This window comes from Berghia stephanieae, chromosome 5 (genome assembly GCF_034508935.2).
Source record: "Berghia stephanieae isolate SIO BIC M18660-M18661 chromosome 5, UCSD_Bste_1.3, whole genome shotgun sequence".
Classification (NCBI taxonomy): domain Eukaryota; kingdom Metazoa; phylum Mollusca; class Gastropoda; order Nudibranchia; family Aeolidiidae; genus Berghia; species Berghia stephanieae.
In genome coordinates this window covers 66,672,435-66,690,962 of record NC_088364.1, presented here as the reverse complement: position 1 = coordinate 66,690,962, position 18,528 = coordinate 66,672,435, and the positions used below count along the sequence as shown (strand labels likewise).

At 35.3% G+C, this 18,528-nt stretch overlaps 3 protein-coding genes across 4 annotated transcripts in view; 2 read left to right on the top strand and 1 right to left on the bottom strand.

The window, feature by feature from the left end:
• Nucleotides 1-18,528, top strand: part of LOC144973468 (core histone macro-H2A.1-like) — a 592,749-nt gene that overhangs the window by 476,280 nt on the left and 97,941 nt on the right. The gene's annotated exons all lie outside the window — the stretch shown is intronic.
• LOC144973451 (WD repeat-containing protein 90-like) overlaps nt 1-18,528 on the bottom strand; it is a 49,065-nt gene that overhangs the window by 15,671 nt on the left and 14,866 nt on the right. The window contains exons 16-30 of the mRNA XM_078915912.1: nt 18,128-18,261; nt 16,712-16,828; nt 16,214-16,284; nt 15,846-16,010; nt 10,840-10,979; nt 9,587-9,848; nt 8,175-8,345; nt 7,637-7,765; nt 5,676-5,803; nt 4,645-4,673; nt 3,805-3,903; nt 2,484-2,650; nt 1,244-1,450; nt 777-954; nt 48-94 (exon numbers count right to left, since the gene is read on the bottom strand). Coding sequence (XP_078772038.1) covers nt 48-94; nt 777-954; nt 1,244-1,450; nt 2,484-2,650; nt 3,805-3,903; nt 4,645-4,673; nt 5,676-5,803; nt 7,637-7,765; nt 8,175-8,345; nt 9,587-9,848; nt 10,840-10,979; nt 15,846-16,010; nt 16,214-16,284; nt 16,712-16,828; nt 18,128-18,261 — 2,044 coding nt within the window. The remainder of the gene's footprint in view (nt 1-47; nt 95-776; nt 955-1,243; nt 1,451-2,483; nt 2,651-3,804; nt 3,904-4,644; nt 4,674-5,675; nt 5,804-7,636; nt 7,766-8,174; nt 8,346-9,586; nt 9,849-10,839; nt 10,980-15,845; nt 16,011-16,213; nt 16,285-16,711; nt 16,829-18,127; nt 18,262-18,528) is intronic.
• On the top strand, nt 12,049-15,650 carry LOC144974199 (uncharacterized). Of its 2 annotated transcripts, none has more exons than XM_078917119.1 (3): nt 12,049-12,237; nt 13,385-13,516; nt 13,944-15,650. In XM_078917119.1, the coding sequence occupies exons 2-3, from the start codon at nt 13,406-13,408 to the stop codon at nt 14,532-14,534; spliced, it is 702 nt and encodes a 233-aa protein (XP_078773245.1). In that variant the 5' UTR covers nt 12,049-12,237; nt 13,385-13,405; the 3' UTR covers nt 14,535-15,650. The 2 variants fall into 2 exon arrangements, with proteins under 2 accessions (XP_078773245.1, XP_078773244.1); XM_078917118.1 differs by having other exon boundaries at nt 12,055-12,237; nt 13,368-13,516.

Here is an 18,528-nt window from a genome sequence, read left to right as displayed (position 1 = left end):
TTTGACTAATCCTTAAAATATGTGGAAAACTAAGAAAAACAACTTACCATTCCATCATGTTGCAAAGCCAAATTTGACACCTCCTCAGTATGGCCTTAAAGAATGAATAAGGATGAAAAACGTAAATGCATTTCATTTCTATGGCAGGAAAATCTAGAACATTGGCTATCAAAACTGTTTTGAAGAGCTGAATTAGTCAAATAGAGAGATAATAATCATTCTAATTTTTTTCCTGCAGATGGTTCATCAAATAAAAGGTCGAAATATATTTGATTCTGTTGACGCTGAAAGCATGACATTTGAGAAACTTGATGAATGTAAAAATAAATTCCGATTATTTGATTTCATTTGATTTTTGACCACACCTTTTTAAAAAAATTCTATAAATGAAAGATTCAAAGTAAATGGTCTCCCACCAGAAATCCTAGACATTACCAACAGCAACAAATTTGGTCAACTATTAAACAATTATCTTTCAACTCAATAACACAATAATGGAGAAAGTCACCACATAATTGTATAAAATCTGCAGTGATGGGCAATCCGCCTTTTGCAGATAAAAAACGTTGAACTTGAACTTGAACTTGATGCTTTGCCTCCATATCTCCTTCTTTACCTTGTAAATATTTCTGATGTCCGTTGGTCAAATCTTCCACCACAATGATACAACCCATTGAAAAAGCAAAGAACCCCATTAAAAAAAAAAAAATCTTTAAATGAGAGACTCAACATAGATGGTTTTGATGCTTTGCCTCACTCATTATCTTCTTCTTTACCTTGTAAATATTTCTGTTGGCCGTTGGTCAAATCTTCCACTACAATGATGCAACCCGTTGAGTAAGCAAAGAAGCCCGTGTCGGGGTGCCACACCATGTTGCCTCGGCCATTACAATTGTAACCAATCACAGACTTCAGTTTTAGACCTGCTTGATTTGGAGGTGCTGTGTATCTCCGCTGCAATATGAAAAAAAAAACCCCAAAAAAACAACTATATTCTACCATGAAATCAATTACTTATTTTTCATTTCTTAGTGCAGCATTTATTGATTCTATGCATTGAGTCATTGAGGTAAAATACTCACATCCACCAGCCAGATATAATATACCAACACACAAAACTATGTGTAACCTTTATAGTCAGATTGATAGAATTTAGTGAGAACTAATCATTAAAATAGCTATCTAAAAACAATAACAAAGAGCCGAGTGACTTCAATTTCATTCTATCTATAGATGGACTTACCTGAGCAATGCCATGCATTTTCTCCCTTTGAACATAACATGAAAAGACATTAGGTGGTCCATCTCCCCCACTGATGTCTCCGTTACTTGGTGCCAATCTGGCTTGTGAGGATTCTTTCAGAATACCCTTTTTGCCTTCCAGGGACTCGTTTTGAGGATAAGATTTGGGGAATGAAATAGGAACACTGCTTTCGTCTTTTTTGGATGCCTGGGAAAAAAAAAAGGAGAAATTTATGAACTAACTTGAGTGAAATTACTTCATTCATGCTTGACACACAATGGGACTGGAATCAATCCCGGGTGATCCTGAAATTTTTTCTGAGTCCCCTGTCCATCCTTGAGTGATTGGGTAGCTGGATCCATTACAGTAGAAAAGTAGATTAACATCCTACCCAAAGGGTAACAAGCAATCACTATTGTTCGTTTAACGCTATAGAAACCGAGACAAACTCTGGCTCCATGGACCTTATGGCTATAAAGGACTTAAAAACAGCCTTGAATCATCCTTCTGGTTTGTTTCCTTGTTGACTGTCTATCCAAGTTCAAAAATGGGAATCTTCTTATCTTAACACACACAAACACAAAAACAAGGAGCCCAGAAAGTTAAAAATCTTAAAAGTTAGAAATTTAAAAAATCATGAATATTTTTTTTAAAACATATAATATGTGTCTTTGCAATAATATATTGTTATTCATCTAATGCTATGATAGTGACTAAATGGGTGACAAAACGTCTGTGAGTGGCGCTATTTGCATATATTATGCATCTGAATAAAGATTGAATGAATACCTGAAAATAGGCAGTGATCAATTGTTAGTGTTAGTTCAAAAAGGGGGTCTGACAAGCAACTTGGATGGTATGAAATGGAGATATGGTTCCATATGGCCTGCTGATGAATAAACAAAACATTGAGCAGAGGGAAAAATGGCACTGACTTTCCACCTGTCTCCCATGCACGTGCTGTGACAAAAAAAAAACTGAAACCGCAGAACATCTGGATAAGTGTTGTGTTGTGACGAGGCTATTGGGCGGTTCGAGGCTGTACACAAATGTGGCAACAAATTCGCTGCCTGGATAGACCATCATAATATAGAAGTGAGAGACCATTAGAAGATGCTGCTGCTGATGCTGCTGCTGCCTTGGGTAATTAAAATAATTATTTAGCGTTACCAATTCTCAATTATTATTTTTTTTTTGCTATTTCAACAACGGTCAGCAGTATTTTAATATCCTCCCTTACCGTTATGCCGGTCTCTCTGACCACAATGTCAGCCCTTCTATGACCAGGGATCTGTTTGGATGAAGACGAAGATATTGGAGGCTTCACTCCTGTGTGGCCATTTGTGTGTTGTGATTTGGGAAAGGAATTTGCTTTGTCTCTTTCCAAATCTGGAGGGTCGTCAAGATCTTTTAAAAAAAAAAAAATAGATTTGAAAGGAGATGAAAGAAAAATTGTATTGGATACCACAAGAATTTAGTGATTCTGGGCTGCTAGAAGCTATGGACTGTAAAAAGTAATAAACAATATAGATATATAGATAAACATAGATATAGCGATATCTCCGTCGTATATCTGGAATTTAGTAATGTATTTATGTCTTTATTGTTTTGCTGTTGTTGGCTGAGGAAGGGTTTTGAGCCCAGAACGTTCAGTGTTTGGAATTTTGTTCTTTTTTTAAGCTGTTATATTCATTTTTGGTTATTACTTTTTACACGAATTTAGAGAATGTTTTGATATGATTGGAAGAGTTTTGACAGGATTTTGAAATTTCAGAAACTCCAAATCTCTGTGCCAAACAATAATAATATTTTTAGAGGTCCACGAAGCAGACATTTATCTCAATCTTTCCAGCATAGAAAGAACAATAATAACTGATTGCTAATTGCAGCTATATGGTCCACTCGTATGACACTCGCCTGGAAAAAATTGTCCTATATGTTAATTGATTTTGTTGTCTATCATTACGGAATACTGTCACAAACATACAAAAAGAGACCTTTGTCCAAAAAAAAAGTGTTTTTTGTTTTAACTTAATGCTTTCTTTTCGAAAATCTGATCCATTGTTTATCCTTTATAGAATACTGTAACAAACATACAAAAAGAGACCTTGGTCCAAAAAAAAAGTGTTTTTTTGTTTTAACTTAATGCTTTCTTTTTGAAAATCTGATTCATTGTTAATCCTTTATAGAATACTGTAACAAACATACAAAAAGAGACCTTTGTCCAAAAAAAAAAGTGTTTTTTGTTTTAACTTAATGCTTTCTTTTCGAAAATCTGATTCATTGTTTATCCTTTATAGAATACTGTAACAAACATACAAAAAGAGACCTTTGTCCAAAAAAAAAGTGTTTTTTGTTTTAACTTAATGCTTTCTTTTCGAAAATCTGATTCATTGTTTATCCTTTATAGAATGCTGTAACAAACATACAAAAAGTAGAGACTTTTATCCAGAAAAAAAAAAGTTTATATTTAACTTAAAGCTTTCTCTTCTACGTTATGATTTGTTGTTTATCCCATAAGAATGGAGTAACAAACATTGAATATTTGAATAAATATTTACCACTTCCAGCATGGATCGAACTCAAACCATCAATGTCATCAGATCGAGGTGTTAGCTTACTGCTTCCATCTCCCTCAAGATCGTGTAAGTTCAGAGATTCTAAATACAAAAAAAACAAAAAACAACAACAGTAAAGTAAAATGCAGAGAGGTGAAAAATGATAAATAGTAACATTTTAAATGAAAGCATTTTATAAATCCATAAAGCAATACATAAATACTGTATATATTTCAGATTCGCAACCCTTTTGGCTGAGCTCTTAGTGGCACTTATATAAGAGAATGACAGAAACCTGCCAAATATTTAAATTCCATACATCCACCTATCTGGAATAAAATAAATAATATGGAAAATTCTCACAATATCAAAAGTGAAAATATATATATATGGATAATTAGAGAAGAGAGGGGAGCTACAAGAACTGTGATTATAAATAGTAGCAATATTTCATTCATCCATATAAAAATGTGATTTGAAATCATACTGGAAAGAAGGATATTGAAAGAGACATGAGGTTATTTAATTGTTGATAAATGAAGACTAGCTGCCCCCCCCCCCCCCCCCACCAGCACACACACACACACTCCAGCACACAACCACACTCCTCTTTTCCCCTTGCTGTATTGATCCCTATTATCTTTAGTTTCTGAAGTCATAATATTCAATGATTCATATTATTTCAAGTTCCTGTGGTCTACGAGCCAAAAGTCCCATATGTAAACTGTAAGCAGTCCCAGCACAACAGGATGAAACAAGATACAACTCCTATCTTTACATTAATTAACCATAAAAACAATATTACAGTGTCAAATATCTGTGATGAAATAGTTTAATACAAACCTAAATCATGTAGTACCATACGTCCCTCTCTGTAAAGAATGAAAAAATGCAAGAGATGAGTTGTTTTTCTAATACAATCATCAAAACCTCCACCACCATCATCATCATTGTCATCATAATCATCACCGTCTTCGTCATCATCGTCATTATCAGCAGCAGCAGCATTATCACCATAATCATCACCATCATCATCATTTCATAATCAAAATCAACATCATCAACATCACCCATTAACACAAGCATTGGGAAACATGAGTACTGATCATTTCATCAATGAATACTATACCATCTAGATGCAAATCATGCAATTCTATCACTAAAGACTACAGAAATGATAAAAATAGTAGGCAATTATCTTTATTATTTGTAGCTGATGATTTCAGAATGGAACAACAGCACAAGTTTCATAATGTTTCTTCAACGCTCTAGTTTCTGATGCTTGCTTAGCAAAGTGATGGACGCTGTCAGAAAACAATGTACAAGGGTCAAGGTGATCCCACATGTGGTCTTATGTGTGAAATATATGTTTGTCCATTAGGAGACATAAGTATTGTAAAGAGATTACAGCATGGTAATGAAACCATGAATAAATGCTTTATAAATGTGGTGGAGTAATTAATTGTACACTTACAAATATATCTTGTTATTAGTCCATTTTTAATATTTGTCTTTTTTTATAAATGACAATAATCCAATTATCACGGAAATGGAGGAATTCATTTTTTAACGACCTGTACATCTTTGACTTCTTGAATCACTACCTGTTAAGTGATATGGGTTATATAATCATTAATGAAAAAGAAAAAAAATCATTAATTTTGCTACCGCCTGTACCCTTTGGACAACAAGGGTGATTCCGATTGTCATCAGACATTTGTTTAATGACTTATCTATATTCCTTCATAGACTGCCTAGGTGATGTCATCTGATGATGCCGCACAGAGGGCTTTTTAAAAAATATATAGGTAAACTTAAAACTAAGTATAGGGACTTTGCTAATATATCTGAGAAAGTACATTCATATCACTTACAAGATAGGTGTGGGTGGTCTATGGGCCAAAAAGTCCCACATGTAAACTGCCTCTCCAGCACTCAGCAATCCTAGCCCATCAGGATGAAACAGGATACGACTCACATTCTCACTGTGTCCAATGAACACCTGGGATTAACCAAAGATAATGATTAATCAAATCCACATCCACTTTCACATACAAGGAATGTATTTTAATAGTTGGAACTACAAGACCTTTTAAGAAGGAGGGGGAGGAGGAGGAGGAGGGGGGGAGGAGGAGAAGGAGGAGAAGAAGAAGAAAAGAAGAAGAAGAAGAAGAAGAAGAAGAAGAAGAAGAAGAAGAAGAAGAAGAAGAAGAAGAAGAAGAAGAAGAAGAAGAAGAAGAAGAAGAAGAAGAAGAAGAAGAAGAAGAAGAAGAAGAAGAAGAAGAAGAAGAAGAAGAAGAAGAAGAAGAAGAAGAAGAAGAAGAAGAAGAAGAAGAAGAAGAAGAAGAAGAAGAAGAAGAAGAAGAAGAAAGAAGAAGAAGAAGAAGAAGAAGAAGAAGAAGAAGAAGAAGAAGAAGAAGAAGAAGAAGAAGAAGAAGAAGAAGAAGAAGAAGAAGAAGAAGAAGAAGAAGAAGAAGAAGAAGAAGAAGAAGAGAGAAGAAGAAGAAGAAGAAGAAGAAGAAGAAGAAGAAGAAGAAGAAGAAGAAGAAGAAGAAGAAGAAGAAGAAGAAGAAGAAGAAGAAGAAGAAGAAGAAGAAGAAGAAGAAGAAGAAGAAGAAGAAGAAGAAGAAGAAGAAGAAGAAGAAGAAGAAGAAGAAGAAGAAGAAGAAGAAGAAGAAGAAGAAGAAGAAGAAGAAGAAGAAGAAGAAGAAGAAGAAGAGAAGAAGAAGAAGAAGAAGAAGAAGAAGAAGAAGAAGAAGAAGAAGAAAGAAGAAAGAAGAAGAAGAAGAAGAAGAAGAAAAGAAGAAGAAGAAGAAGAAGAAGAAGAAGAAGAAGAAGAAGAAGAAGAAGAAAAGAAGAACAAGAAGAAAGAGAAGAAGAAAAGAAGAAGAAGAAGAAGAAGAAGAAGAAGAGAAAAGAAGAAGAAGAAGAAGAAAAAGAAAAGAAGAAGAAGAAGAAGAGAAAGAAGAAGAAGAAGAAGAAGAAGAAGAAGAAGAAGAAGAAGAAGAAGAAGAAGAAGGAAGAAGAAGAAGAAAGAAGAAGAAGAAGAAGAAGAAGAAGAAGAAGAAGAAGAAGAAGAAGAAGAAGAAGAAGAAGAAGAAGAAGAAGAGAAGAAGAAGAAGAGAAGAAAGAAAAGAAGAACAAGAAGAAGAAGAAGAAGAAAAAGAAGAAGAAGAAAAGAAGAAGAAGAAAAAGAAGAAGAAGAAAAGAACAAGAAGAACAAAAGAAGAACAGAAGAAGAAAGAACAAGAAGAAGAAGAACAAGAAGAAGAAGCACAAGAAGAAGAACAAGAACAAGAAGAACAAGAACAAGAAGAACAAGAACAAGAAGAACAAGAAGAAGAAGAAGAAGAAGAAGAAGAAGAAGAAGAAGCAACAGTTATGATGGCCATGACAATGACAACAACAACAACAAGGAGGCTGAGAAGGAGGAGGAGATAATGACGAGGAAGGCAAACAGCTTGACAACTCATAACAATTACTACAGATGACTTGCTACAAGATATGATTGTGGTAGTACTTTGAGGAACTAAATCGAATTTTCCATGATGAAATCCATTTCTCAAGATTACTTTGAAGGTGTAAATGATTAATCCTTGATTTCATTTTAGGGTATGATTGTGATCAAGTAACCTGACTTGTGAAGTTACTATCTTAGGTGGAGGGGGAGGGGATAAAGTGGCACAGTAAATCTATAAATTGACTATAAATAGACTTCCCCTACATATGTTCCAATACTAGACGAATACACCATTTTGGTAAACGAGAGGGTAAAGAATTAATTATTTTTGCGTTATATAACAAGATAAAATGATGATGCGGATAATATTACTACCTGGAAATTGATGTCCAAACTCATGGCATAGTCCCAGACTTTGATAGTTTTGTCTCCACCTGTAGCCATGTAATGTCCACACCCAGACACAGCTATTGTGCTACAACCTCTCCTATGGACATGCTCCATCTACAATCAAAATTAAATATATAATTAAGAAGCTTATTTTATAATATTAACGGTAGTGATGATGATGAATACATGATGATGATGATGATGATGATGATGATGATGATGATGATGATGATGATGATGATTTCTAATCATCTTTTTTATGGATAAATGAAATATTCCTAATGTTTTTAATAACAATACCGATCGCTCCCCCACCCCCCAATCTCTATTTATCCATGATGGTAATGATGATAAATAGGAGGATTAGGTGAAGAAGAGAGGGAGAAGAACGCGAGGGACGAGGAGGGGAGAGGAGAAGTATGAGGAAAAGGAGGAGGAGGAGGAATGGTGTGAAGAGGACAAGAAGAAGGAGGAAAAGGAGGAGGAGAAAAGGAGGAAAAGAATGATGATAATATTTTTGTACCTCATAAATCAGCCTTCCATTCCTGCTGTCGTACTTGACAAGTCTGTTGTCAGCTGTTGTCACAATAAGGTGACCGATTTGAGAGGATGAAAATGCAAGGCGAACGGCTGAATCTTCCACTGTAGAATGTACAGATCTCACACTCAGTTTGGAAACGTCTATCCTCAACAACTGATGATTAGAAAAAGAAAAAATAATTTTCTTGCTCAAATGTAGAAAAAAATGATGATAAGTATTGAATTGTAAGCTTCAACTTATTAGACGAAGACAATTACTGTGGACGTTTCGGGCTTCCCCTTTATCAAGAAAACAGGATGAGTATGTCTTCATCTAATAAATTGAAGCTTACAATTCAATACTTATCGTTTTTTCTTCGAGCTTCAAGCAGCAACATTTTCATTGCTCAAATGTAGGTAAACAGAATTAAAGACCATTGAAAACTAGTTGACCACCTATTGTTTCAATAGTAGGAAAAAAAATAACAGGGATGCCAATTCAGGAGGCAAAAATTTACTAAACTTTTACGCAAACACATAGACTGACCCTTTTTCTCCAGTAAAAAGCATAATGTACTTAATTTTTTCAGTTTAGTAGGTGATTAGAAAATTAACTGAGGGTTTATAACATACGTAATTTCATAAATATAAGGAAAATTAGAAACCTTGGAATAAGAATGGAAAATATGTCTTTCAGAATAATGCAGCCAATAGAAATTAACTTTAATCTCAATACTGTAGTGGCAAATGGAAAACAATTGCTTGTAACCCTCTGGATGTTGGTATTTGGAAAACAATAATTTCTTCCTGATAACAGATAATACACTTTGTTAAAAGCAACTTCTTTTTACTTTGAGGACAGCAATTGTCCATTGGTGGCTTACAGGTAGCACAGAATCAGTTAATGTAGCACAGAATCAGTTAATATTAACTATTTACTATCATATAAATAAGAGTCTTGTTTACTGCAAAACGCTTTTGATAAAATGGCATAGATTTAAGCTGAATAAAAATTATGATATACAGCGTAATTACCCCCCAAAATAGAATTTCTTATAAATCCATGCTCTAGCCAAAACTTTACCAATTGAGATAATAAGCTTACAACTAGAAACAAGTGGTCCTTTTTATTTGTAGTTGTGACAAGTTGGGGGAAGGATATATATAAAAAGGGAAGATGAGGTAGGGGGTGGGGAATGTCTCTTAAGAAAGATTTGAAAGGTTCACAAAATTCAAGTCTCATCAAACTGACATTAGGTATATTCAAATCCATTATTTTCCTTTTTTTTTTTTTAAAAAAAAAAAACCCTCTTGCAACATTTCATGAAAAACCTTTTAGTATGAATTTTTTTAATGCGATAGTAAAACCAGAACTGGAAATTACCAAAAAAAAAATATTTGTAAACCTCAACCCACCTCGTCTAAACATTTGGCATCAGCAACAGTCACTGTCAATTCCGACGGTCCCACAAAGGCTGTTCTACGACCACAGGGACTGACAGCAATAGCTTGTGGTCCGTACTTCTCTCCCCTTGCAACCAGGCCAGCTACAACTCTAGTGTTTGGATGCTTTGGATTGGAAGAGTCAAATACGGCAGCCACTCCCATGGAACAGCAGGCAAAAAGTCTGCTGCCATCAGGTGTATACACCAAACCTGTCACCTGGCCTCTTAATTCCCTGGTGAAAAGACGCATAAAAAGAAATAGTAAAACCACAAATTTGCTAAATAATCTTTCTTTCATCTAACAAAACAAATAGAAATACAAGAAAAAAAAAAATCATCCAAAAAATGTATTTTTTTTACAATCAGCTTTTTCAAAAGGACTGATTTTTTTTAAAATGTCTTTTGGACAATTTATTCTTGTATGAGAATGGGAAAAGAGGCAGAAACCAGTAAATAAAATCATGGATGGAGGACATCAGAACGTGTACTGGACTGTCAGTAGAAGAGTGCAGCAAGAGGGCAATGGAGAGGCAGGAACAGTGGATCATTTCCAGTCAACATCTGCTTAAGAGATGACAGCAGAAGTAAGTAAGTTTGCTGGCGCTGCATCAAATACTTTTGAGATTTTTATCTTGCACACGTACCTACTTCCCAATTCATTACATTCATTACTTTCATCTTTAAAATTCTTAATTTTACCTCGATCAGCATTCAAAGATGACTCTACATAAAAATCTGAAAAGCTGTGTATGAAACAGTGCCAGACAAAGCAGGCACTTTCCATTTCATACACAACTTGTCATATTCTTATTTAACATCAGTGCCGGCTCCATGATTTGTCACAATGACTTTACATCTAAAGACAAACCATGGAATAGAAATAAAAATGATCCATTTGTACAATAAGAGAACTTTGGAGTTATGTCAGGGATTAAAAACAAAATTTACCTCCATGGAACCCATACCGCATCAAATGGAATTAAATGAGTAGAATGTTATGACCCATCTTATAGGATTCATGCCTTTTCAGGTTCTACTAGCTAAACAACAATTGTAGTTCTGGGTCAGATCCTATCAATTTGAACCTCAATCGTGTGCAGGGAAATGGTGGTAAGGGGGGGGGGGGGGGGGGCCATAACATTCATAAATCTTGCTTGAATGTCTACAAAAATCAAAACAATCCTGATAATCTTCAACGATTTTTTAAAAAACCAGCCTTGTTACCTGTGCTCTGCCAACAGAGAGGTAGACTCCACATTGAAGATTCGAACAGCACCGCTATGAAATCCACAGGCAAATATCTGTTTTGTTGGATGGTAATTTATTGTATACGGCAACTCTTCAGGGGCACTAAAGTCATACAGCTGAAATGGAAAATAGATGATTTTGGTAAAATTAAACGTGCAGAGGGAGACAGAAATGAAGGAAGAAAGATATAGAAAAGTTTGAAAAGAGAGAGGGGGTGGGGAGAAAGCGAGGGAGGGAGGGAGAGAGAGAGAGAGAGAGAGAGAGAGAGAGAGAGAGAGAGGGTGGGGAGAACGCGAGGGAGAAAGATAGAGAGAGAGAGAGAAAGATCTACATAGAGAGGAAGAGAGAGAGAGAGAGAGAGAGAGAGAGAGAGAGAGAGAGAGAGAGAGAGAGAGAGAGAGAGAGAGAGAGAGAGAGATGTAGATAGAGAGGAAAAGATAGAGAGATAAAGAGAGAGAGAGAGAGAGAGAGAGAGAGAGATGTAGATAGATAAAGAAAAAGAGAGAGATGGGGGAGGGAAAGAAAAAGAGAAATAGAGAGAGAGAAATGGGGGAAGGAAAAAAAGAGAAAAAGAGAGATAGGGGAGGGAAAGAAAGAGGAAAAGATAGATGGGGAGGGAAAGAAAGAGGGAGAAAGAAAAAGAGACGGGGCGGGGAGGCGAAGAAAGAGATGGTGATAGTAGGTATCCCAATCCAGTCCATTTCTGTGTAACGGGCCTCAAAATCTCTAATTTTCAACCAATTTCACTTGAAGCAATCTATATTTCTATTTAAGTTACAGGGATTAAAATTATATCACTGAAAAGCTTATCTATTCTCCTTCTAAAACATGTCAGATTTGATGATTTTTCTTGCAAAAATAGTATATTAGACCCTTGTAAAGAGCATGACATAATGCGTTTTTTTTATCACGGCGAATAACCGAAATTTTATGGGTAACCATTTTTTAACCGCCAACGCTACTAGTACTTTTGTTGGATCGTGTTACAAATAGCATTATTAGAAAGGGAATTAAAAGCTCTTTCTAATGATACCAATAACAACGTGATTTATTTACATTAAAACCCTAAAAAATCGAAATATTTCAGAAAAAATACCTAAAATCGGCAAAAATTCACAAATTTCGATTTTTAAAGCCAAAAATAGGATTGGAAACATTTTTTCTTTATAATATCTAAATCTCGATGGTTTCCGAGATTTGTACCACCCGCGGGAGTTCCAAACGTCAACACAACTCGAGCATTCCATTTTCACTTTTGATTCCGGCGTGCCTAGCATCGTTGTCTCAGTTGAGTCTCAGTCAAGTGAAGTGTCTTTGTGTTATTCAATTCCTAAAATGGATATGAACTCAACAGATTTTTAAAAGAATCACTAGGTAAGTGTTTTAATTTGGCTTTTATTAAATCAATTTTACATTTAATTCTATCTTTTATATAAATGATGATGTTTTATTATCGTCCGCTGACTTGGACAAGAATGAGAATATTGAGAATGACCTCATTTTGAAACTCCATGTCAGAACAGGTCTCTGTTAATTTTTTACACCATGAAATCCTAATTTGTTTTTTCATGATATCATAAAATATAAGTTAATTCAACATGTGTAGGACATTTGCTGACTTCAAAGTCAAGAATTGTGTTTAAATCTTTCTTCAAACACGACCTCGCAACATCGACATAAAAATCCAAGATGGCGGCACCCGACCGAGTGCGTTTGTTTATCAATTGACGGGGAATAAGCACACTCCTGAAATTATGTGTTGCTTCAATTAAATTACTTTTTTTTGGGTCTCCAAATCAATCCTTAAGATAGGTAGCAGTTAAGTAACGATTTTGGGCTTTCATGTTTTTTATTGTTTATTGACAATTGAGTCAAACAGTGAACTGGCCATTTCCAACGATAATGTTAGATGCTCAAATTAGTAGATAGGATCTCTCTCTCTCTTTCTATCTATTTATTTCTCTCTCCCTCTACCCCCCCCCCCCCCCCACTCTCTTTCTCTTTATTCTTCTCTCTATATCTCCTTTTTTCATTTATTTTCTCTCTCCCTCTACTACCCCCCCCCCCCAACTGTCTTTCTCTCTTCTCTCTCTATCTCCTCATTTTTTCTCTCATTGTCTAATCTTTGTCCTCTTTCTCATCCTCGCACACATACTCATTCTCTTTCTCTCCTTCTCCTAGCCCCCCCCCCCCCTTTCTCTCCATACAAACAACCAGTTGGCTACCTTACCTATGGAATTTTCTTTTCAGAATGTTCAAATATTGTGTACTTTGTGTTCATTGGTAAAGTAACTTTAGCACCACTCTTCTTGTATCATATTTTTTTTCTTTTCAAAATGTTCTAAATAATGCTTTGTTGTTAGATTAGGCATAATATAGTAGATAAGAATAAGCTTAAATATCCATGATGGTAATAGTAATGGTTGGCAATGTAGAAAGTTTGAAATCCCATTTTTTGTGACCCGTTTTTCTACTTATTGACTTTTGATTACTTTTTTTTTCAGTTGATGATGACTATGAGGAAATGAAATGAAGGTTTTTGATGAAGGGGAAAGGTCGGCGACCTGATGCTTGTTGGAGTGCCCCTTTAACTAATCGAGTTCTTCTTCAGCTACACTTTCTGCGATGTGAGGGGGGATCATCTGAGGCCAAGGTATGTATTGCATCTGAGACCCTATGGTTTGCAAGTACCCTACTCACAAGCACAGAAGCTGATATTAGGTGCAGTTGAGTTATTACATATCATTACTATTTCATTATTTTAAAGCCCTTCTTCATACCACCAGTAATTGATTCTCTTCTATCAAGCAGAAAGTATTGAGATCCATACGGTAGCAATCAAGTTACTGCCCAATCAATGCTACAAAAACCAAGATATACCGTAGAATGTAAGGCTCTGTCTCTGAGGGACTTCTATTTACTGCATTCAACCTGTTCATATTTCAGTGCTCATATCATGCTGCTGTTTTTACCCCATTTGGTTAAGTCGGATTGTTTACTGCTTTGCTTATATTTCATAAATCTGCTCCAGCAGCTTACCTGCAGTGTGTGATCATTTTTCATTTATTTTCTTTCTGCAGATTGCAGAGTGGTTTACGTACCTCTCTCCGGAGTGTGTCTTACTTGTCCAGAGGATAGGACTACTCATCGCCAGGAAGTTGGATACGGCTAGGTCAATCCACGACCCAGCAGAGCGTAAAATTTTCCTCAATGAAATTCTTGACTATGATTACTTGTCGCCTTTGCTGAGTGCCCTGAGCATCACTCGCAGTGTACTCTTATTTCGGACACAGCAGGCTTTGCCAGAGTCCTTCTTACTTGATTGGCTCTTACATATTCTGAAGCTCGGACCAGTTCATCATGAATCCATTAGAAATGCTGTCAAGGCAATAATGGCAAAATTAAGGGAAAATATTCGTCGTGATCCAGGGAAGGTGACATCTTTTGCCAGTTCGACTTTTGAACCTTACTTTACACCTGGATCATCAACATCTCTGGTGTCTACAGTCTCTCCAGTATCAACATCTGTCTCTGCACTGTCAGTGCTGACTCCAATGTCAGCCTCTGACACTCCAGTGTCAACGCTCACCACTGCCTTGACAGTGTCTTCGCTCACCACTGCCTCGACAGTGTCATTGCTCACCACTGCCTCTACAGAGAAGGAAAATTGATGATAGTGAGGAAAATGTATGTGATCAGTCTGATTCTGATGTGGACGATGACTATGATGAGTTTCGATTCACAAGTCAAGGCCAATGGGTAGCAGTTTTTTATGACCAAAAGTTCTATGTTGGTCACCATTATCAGTGATCAACGGGCTTATGTGAGGTTCCTCATCGACTCTTCTGTTCGTGCCTCTACTTACAAGTGGCCTGTTGTTGAGGACATTGCAGAAGTGGAGTTCAAGTATGTCTTCAGGTGGGACTTCGAAGTGACATCTTCTGCAAGTCCTTGACTTTGGACAGTTGCTGATAAGGCTATTACAAAGGCTTATCAGCGCTTGAAGGGTATTATTTGATTGGATTTGGGTGAGAATTGTCCATTAATGGATTTATATTGCTCATACAAGGTGCATTTTGTGTTGGAACATCGGTTTTGTCTCATCTTATCACATTTCCTTTTTTTCCCCAGAGTCAATAATTTTATCTGGTCGACCGTTTTTGGCCAATTTTTAGATTGCTCTCAAGGTTATCTGCTGCAGTCTGACTGTGAATATGCTTCATCCATGCATAGTTTATTACTTTGCAATTCTTTTAAGACTAAAATGGTTATTCTGTGGCTGTTTCAAAATTTTCTATGAATTTTTGAAAATCATGGATTTTTTATATTTTTTGATTGTGGCATCCAAATTTCATTTCATTTCAAGAGTATTTCTAAATGAAAAGGTCTAGTGTTAAATGTTGTTTATAGTTTACAATTTTCTGTTTATTTTGAGGTATATTTGCACTATTTATTATCCTTAGTTATTTTTTAATGAATTTTTGAAAATTGGTAAATTTGACGAAAAATCAGTTATTTCCCTTGATTGCGAAAAATGACAAAATTTCCATTTTCAGATCTCAATAGCTCTTTAACCGTGTTTCTTAGCGCACGGGAAAAAATTAGACATAGTGTGTGGGTACAAGTCTTTATGTAAAAGTGATCCTTTGGGTTCTTAGTCATTTACTTTTCTTAAATGAGATCTCAAAAATGGAGTATTTTGCAATGCGAAAGAGTGTACTTTTTCTCGCTATTTCGAAAGGCCATAACTTTTTTATTTTTTAATATTTTTTAATAATTTCTTCTGTTCTGTACATCAATCAACACATAGTTTTAAATAAAAGTCTTGGATTACTATTTAAAGCTATCTAAATTTTGGTCTGGAATACCTAGTGATAGAGAGAGGGAGGGAGAAAGGGAGAGGGAGAGAAAGAGAAAAAGAGAAGAGAGAAAGAGAGAGAGAGAGAGAGAGAGAGAGACTTGCGAGAGAATGAAGTTCTTGCCTGTTGTAGAGTATCAGTGTCCCAAACCCTAATAGTTCTATCTTCTGACACAGTAGCCAAGTGTTTCCGTTGCACATCCAAGGCAAAGCTGTGTATCCTGTCTGTGTGTGAACGCATCAGCGTGGTGTAGTCTCTACTGGATACATCCAACATGCCAAGATTACCCTGTTAAAGACACAAAACATACTGGTTGTTACAAAATAGTTAAAAACTATAAAGAAAATTTAGAATTTTTCTTAATGAAAAAAAATCACTTCAACCACACATGAAAATTGTTTATTTAAAAAATGGACATAGGAATGATTCAAATAATGAGATGATACAAACAATATCGCCCTTCAAAGATGGTTTCTGTTATAAATTAGTACCGTGGAAGTTCCTGCAATAATTTTGAGTCCATCAGAAGACAATCTGGCAACAGTCACTGGACCTTCATGTTCTGTAAAAATAATGCAAGAAAAAAACTGAATTTTGAACCCAGAAAAAAATTTTGGAATTAAATTTTTAAAAGATTTTAACATTAAATAAAAACAAATAAACTAAGTAATATTCTCTCTTTTAAAACAAAAACAAAAAAGTTCACTGGATGATTAACTGGTAATTAAACTTATAATGCAAATTATTATGCAAAGAGAATAGTCAAGAAAAACTAAATTAAAAAATTGATTTTTTTTTTCTTTTACTGCTTTATCGGGAACTCTGCTTTACATCAATGTAATCATTCGATTCACCGGTGATTGATAGACAAGGAGACCAAGTCTGTTTGACTCAAATCTATGACGTATACGTCAGAAGACAGAGTTACATTTCTGCAATTATCCATTTATGTGGTGTTCTGTGTTTAATTAATGTCTTCAAATACACACCAGCTTCCAAGTAGACGTGGGCAAAATCAAGCGGCCACAGCCTTAGGTAGCCATCCTCTGATCCTGTCACACAAAACGTGTCATTGAGATGAATGGAGTTGATACATAAAGACCGTCCTATGTTAAAAAAAAAAATTGGGTAAGATAAAGAAACAGTAAAAAAGAATAGTATATTTGATGTCGCCCATGAAAAATGACATTTTAAAGGTTTTAAGATATCAAAATTGTTAAGCCCTTTGCACGTTGACTATGAAAATTTCTATCAAAATTATTTATCGTTACTAGGAGAGAGCCTACAATATTTGCAAGAAATAAAGTCTATTAAGAACAGGCACTCATCTAATTTTATAATCATACTACTGCATTGTAGAAATTAACATACATAGAGCCATCATTAAAATCGGTCTGGTAATATAATATCTGTAGTGTGTCCAAATGACTTTGGCAACAGGGCGGCCAGATGGCAATTCCCAATGACAAATGACCTATCATTATGGGTACCAAAGTAATGCCCTGGCAGATTTTCTAAATAATTGTTTGAGTAAATGGGTTATAGAATTATCCTTAATTTAAAAAAAAAGGTTTGCAAGTTACTCATTTATCAATCTGTAAAAAATAGTTTTATAATTGTTAGATTTGTCAGTAATTCTGTGCTCGTCTACCAAAATGGTTAATGGGCTGTACGGAATAATTTTGACCCCTAATTTACTGTTGGGTAGTCTAATCAATGATAAAGGTGGATCAAACTCAATTCACACTGGGAAGCAGCAAGTGTGCTACAATGTTATGGTACCCATATAATGGAACACCTTAAAAGGCATTGAGAAAGGTACCTGTGTATCTATTTTCACCAATTCCAAAAAGACTGATATAGAAAGGAGCTGTCGTCCTACTAAATTATAAAATAAAAACATGAGCATTTACATAGCGTAATATCCACTTAACATGCTCAAAGCGCTTTACAAGGGGGTCCCTAACCTAGCTGTTAATGGCCCAGTATTAATTTTACAAAAAACTGGAGGTGCCTAAATGAGCAAATAAGATCTTTCTCTCCTACTTATTTTACAACTGAATACAGTGAGAGAATGTGTGTAAAGAGCCTTTTCCAAGGATTCAACTCTGCGCCACTCAAAGCAGAACTCAAACCCTGGACCTTCCAACCAGAAGACGAGTGTTATACCACAAGACCATATGCCACTGACAATAGAAATCACTATGCAAACAGGGCAATCCCTACTGGCTCTTTCAGACACTGGCATTTCTTCTCTTTCTTTTTAATTTACCATAATGACAATATTAATCAATGTAGGAAATTTCAATAAGTTTTAACAAGTTTAACAAATTTGTTCCCATCAATTTTTTTTCATGTTAGAAATTGAGGTGAATACAATATGGCTGACAATTAATCTTTCTCACCTGCATCATCTCCATTCGTCTGCTCTCCTGTCCTGGTGACTTTTGTCTTTGTGGGAAGCAGACGTCTTACATGGTGGATGGTCAGAGAATTGTAGTCTACTTCAAAGATGTGGCCAGATTTAGAACATGCATAGCTGGTATGTGAAGTAAAAAATGATAATCACAGTTTAGCTACTTTTTTATCATATGTTTTTTTTTTTGTTTTTTTTTTAATTGTGTTCGTTTGGGATTTTGTGTGTGTGTGTGTGTGTCTATGTTTGTGTGTGTGTGTATGTGTTGTTGGTTTTATTTTTTTATTTTTGGTTGTTTTTTTTTGTTTTTTTGTTTTTCGTTTTTTATTTTGTTTGTGTTTTTATTTTTTTTGATGCTTCATTTTTGGTAAGGGGAAGGAGTGGAAGTTT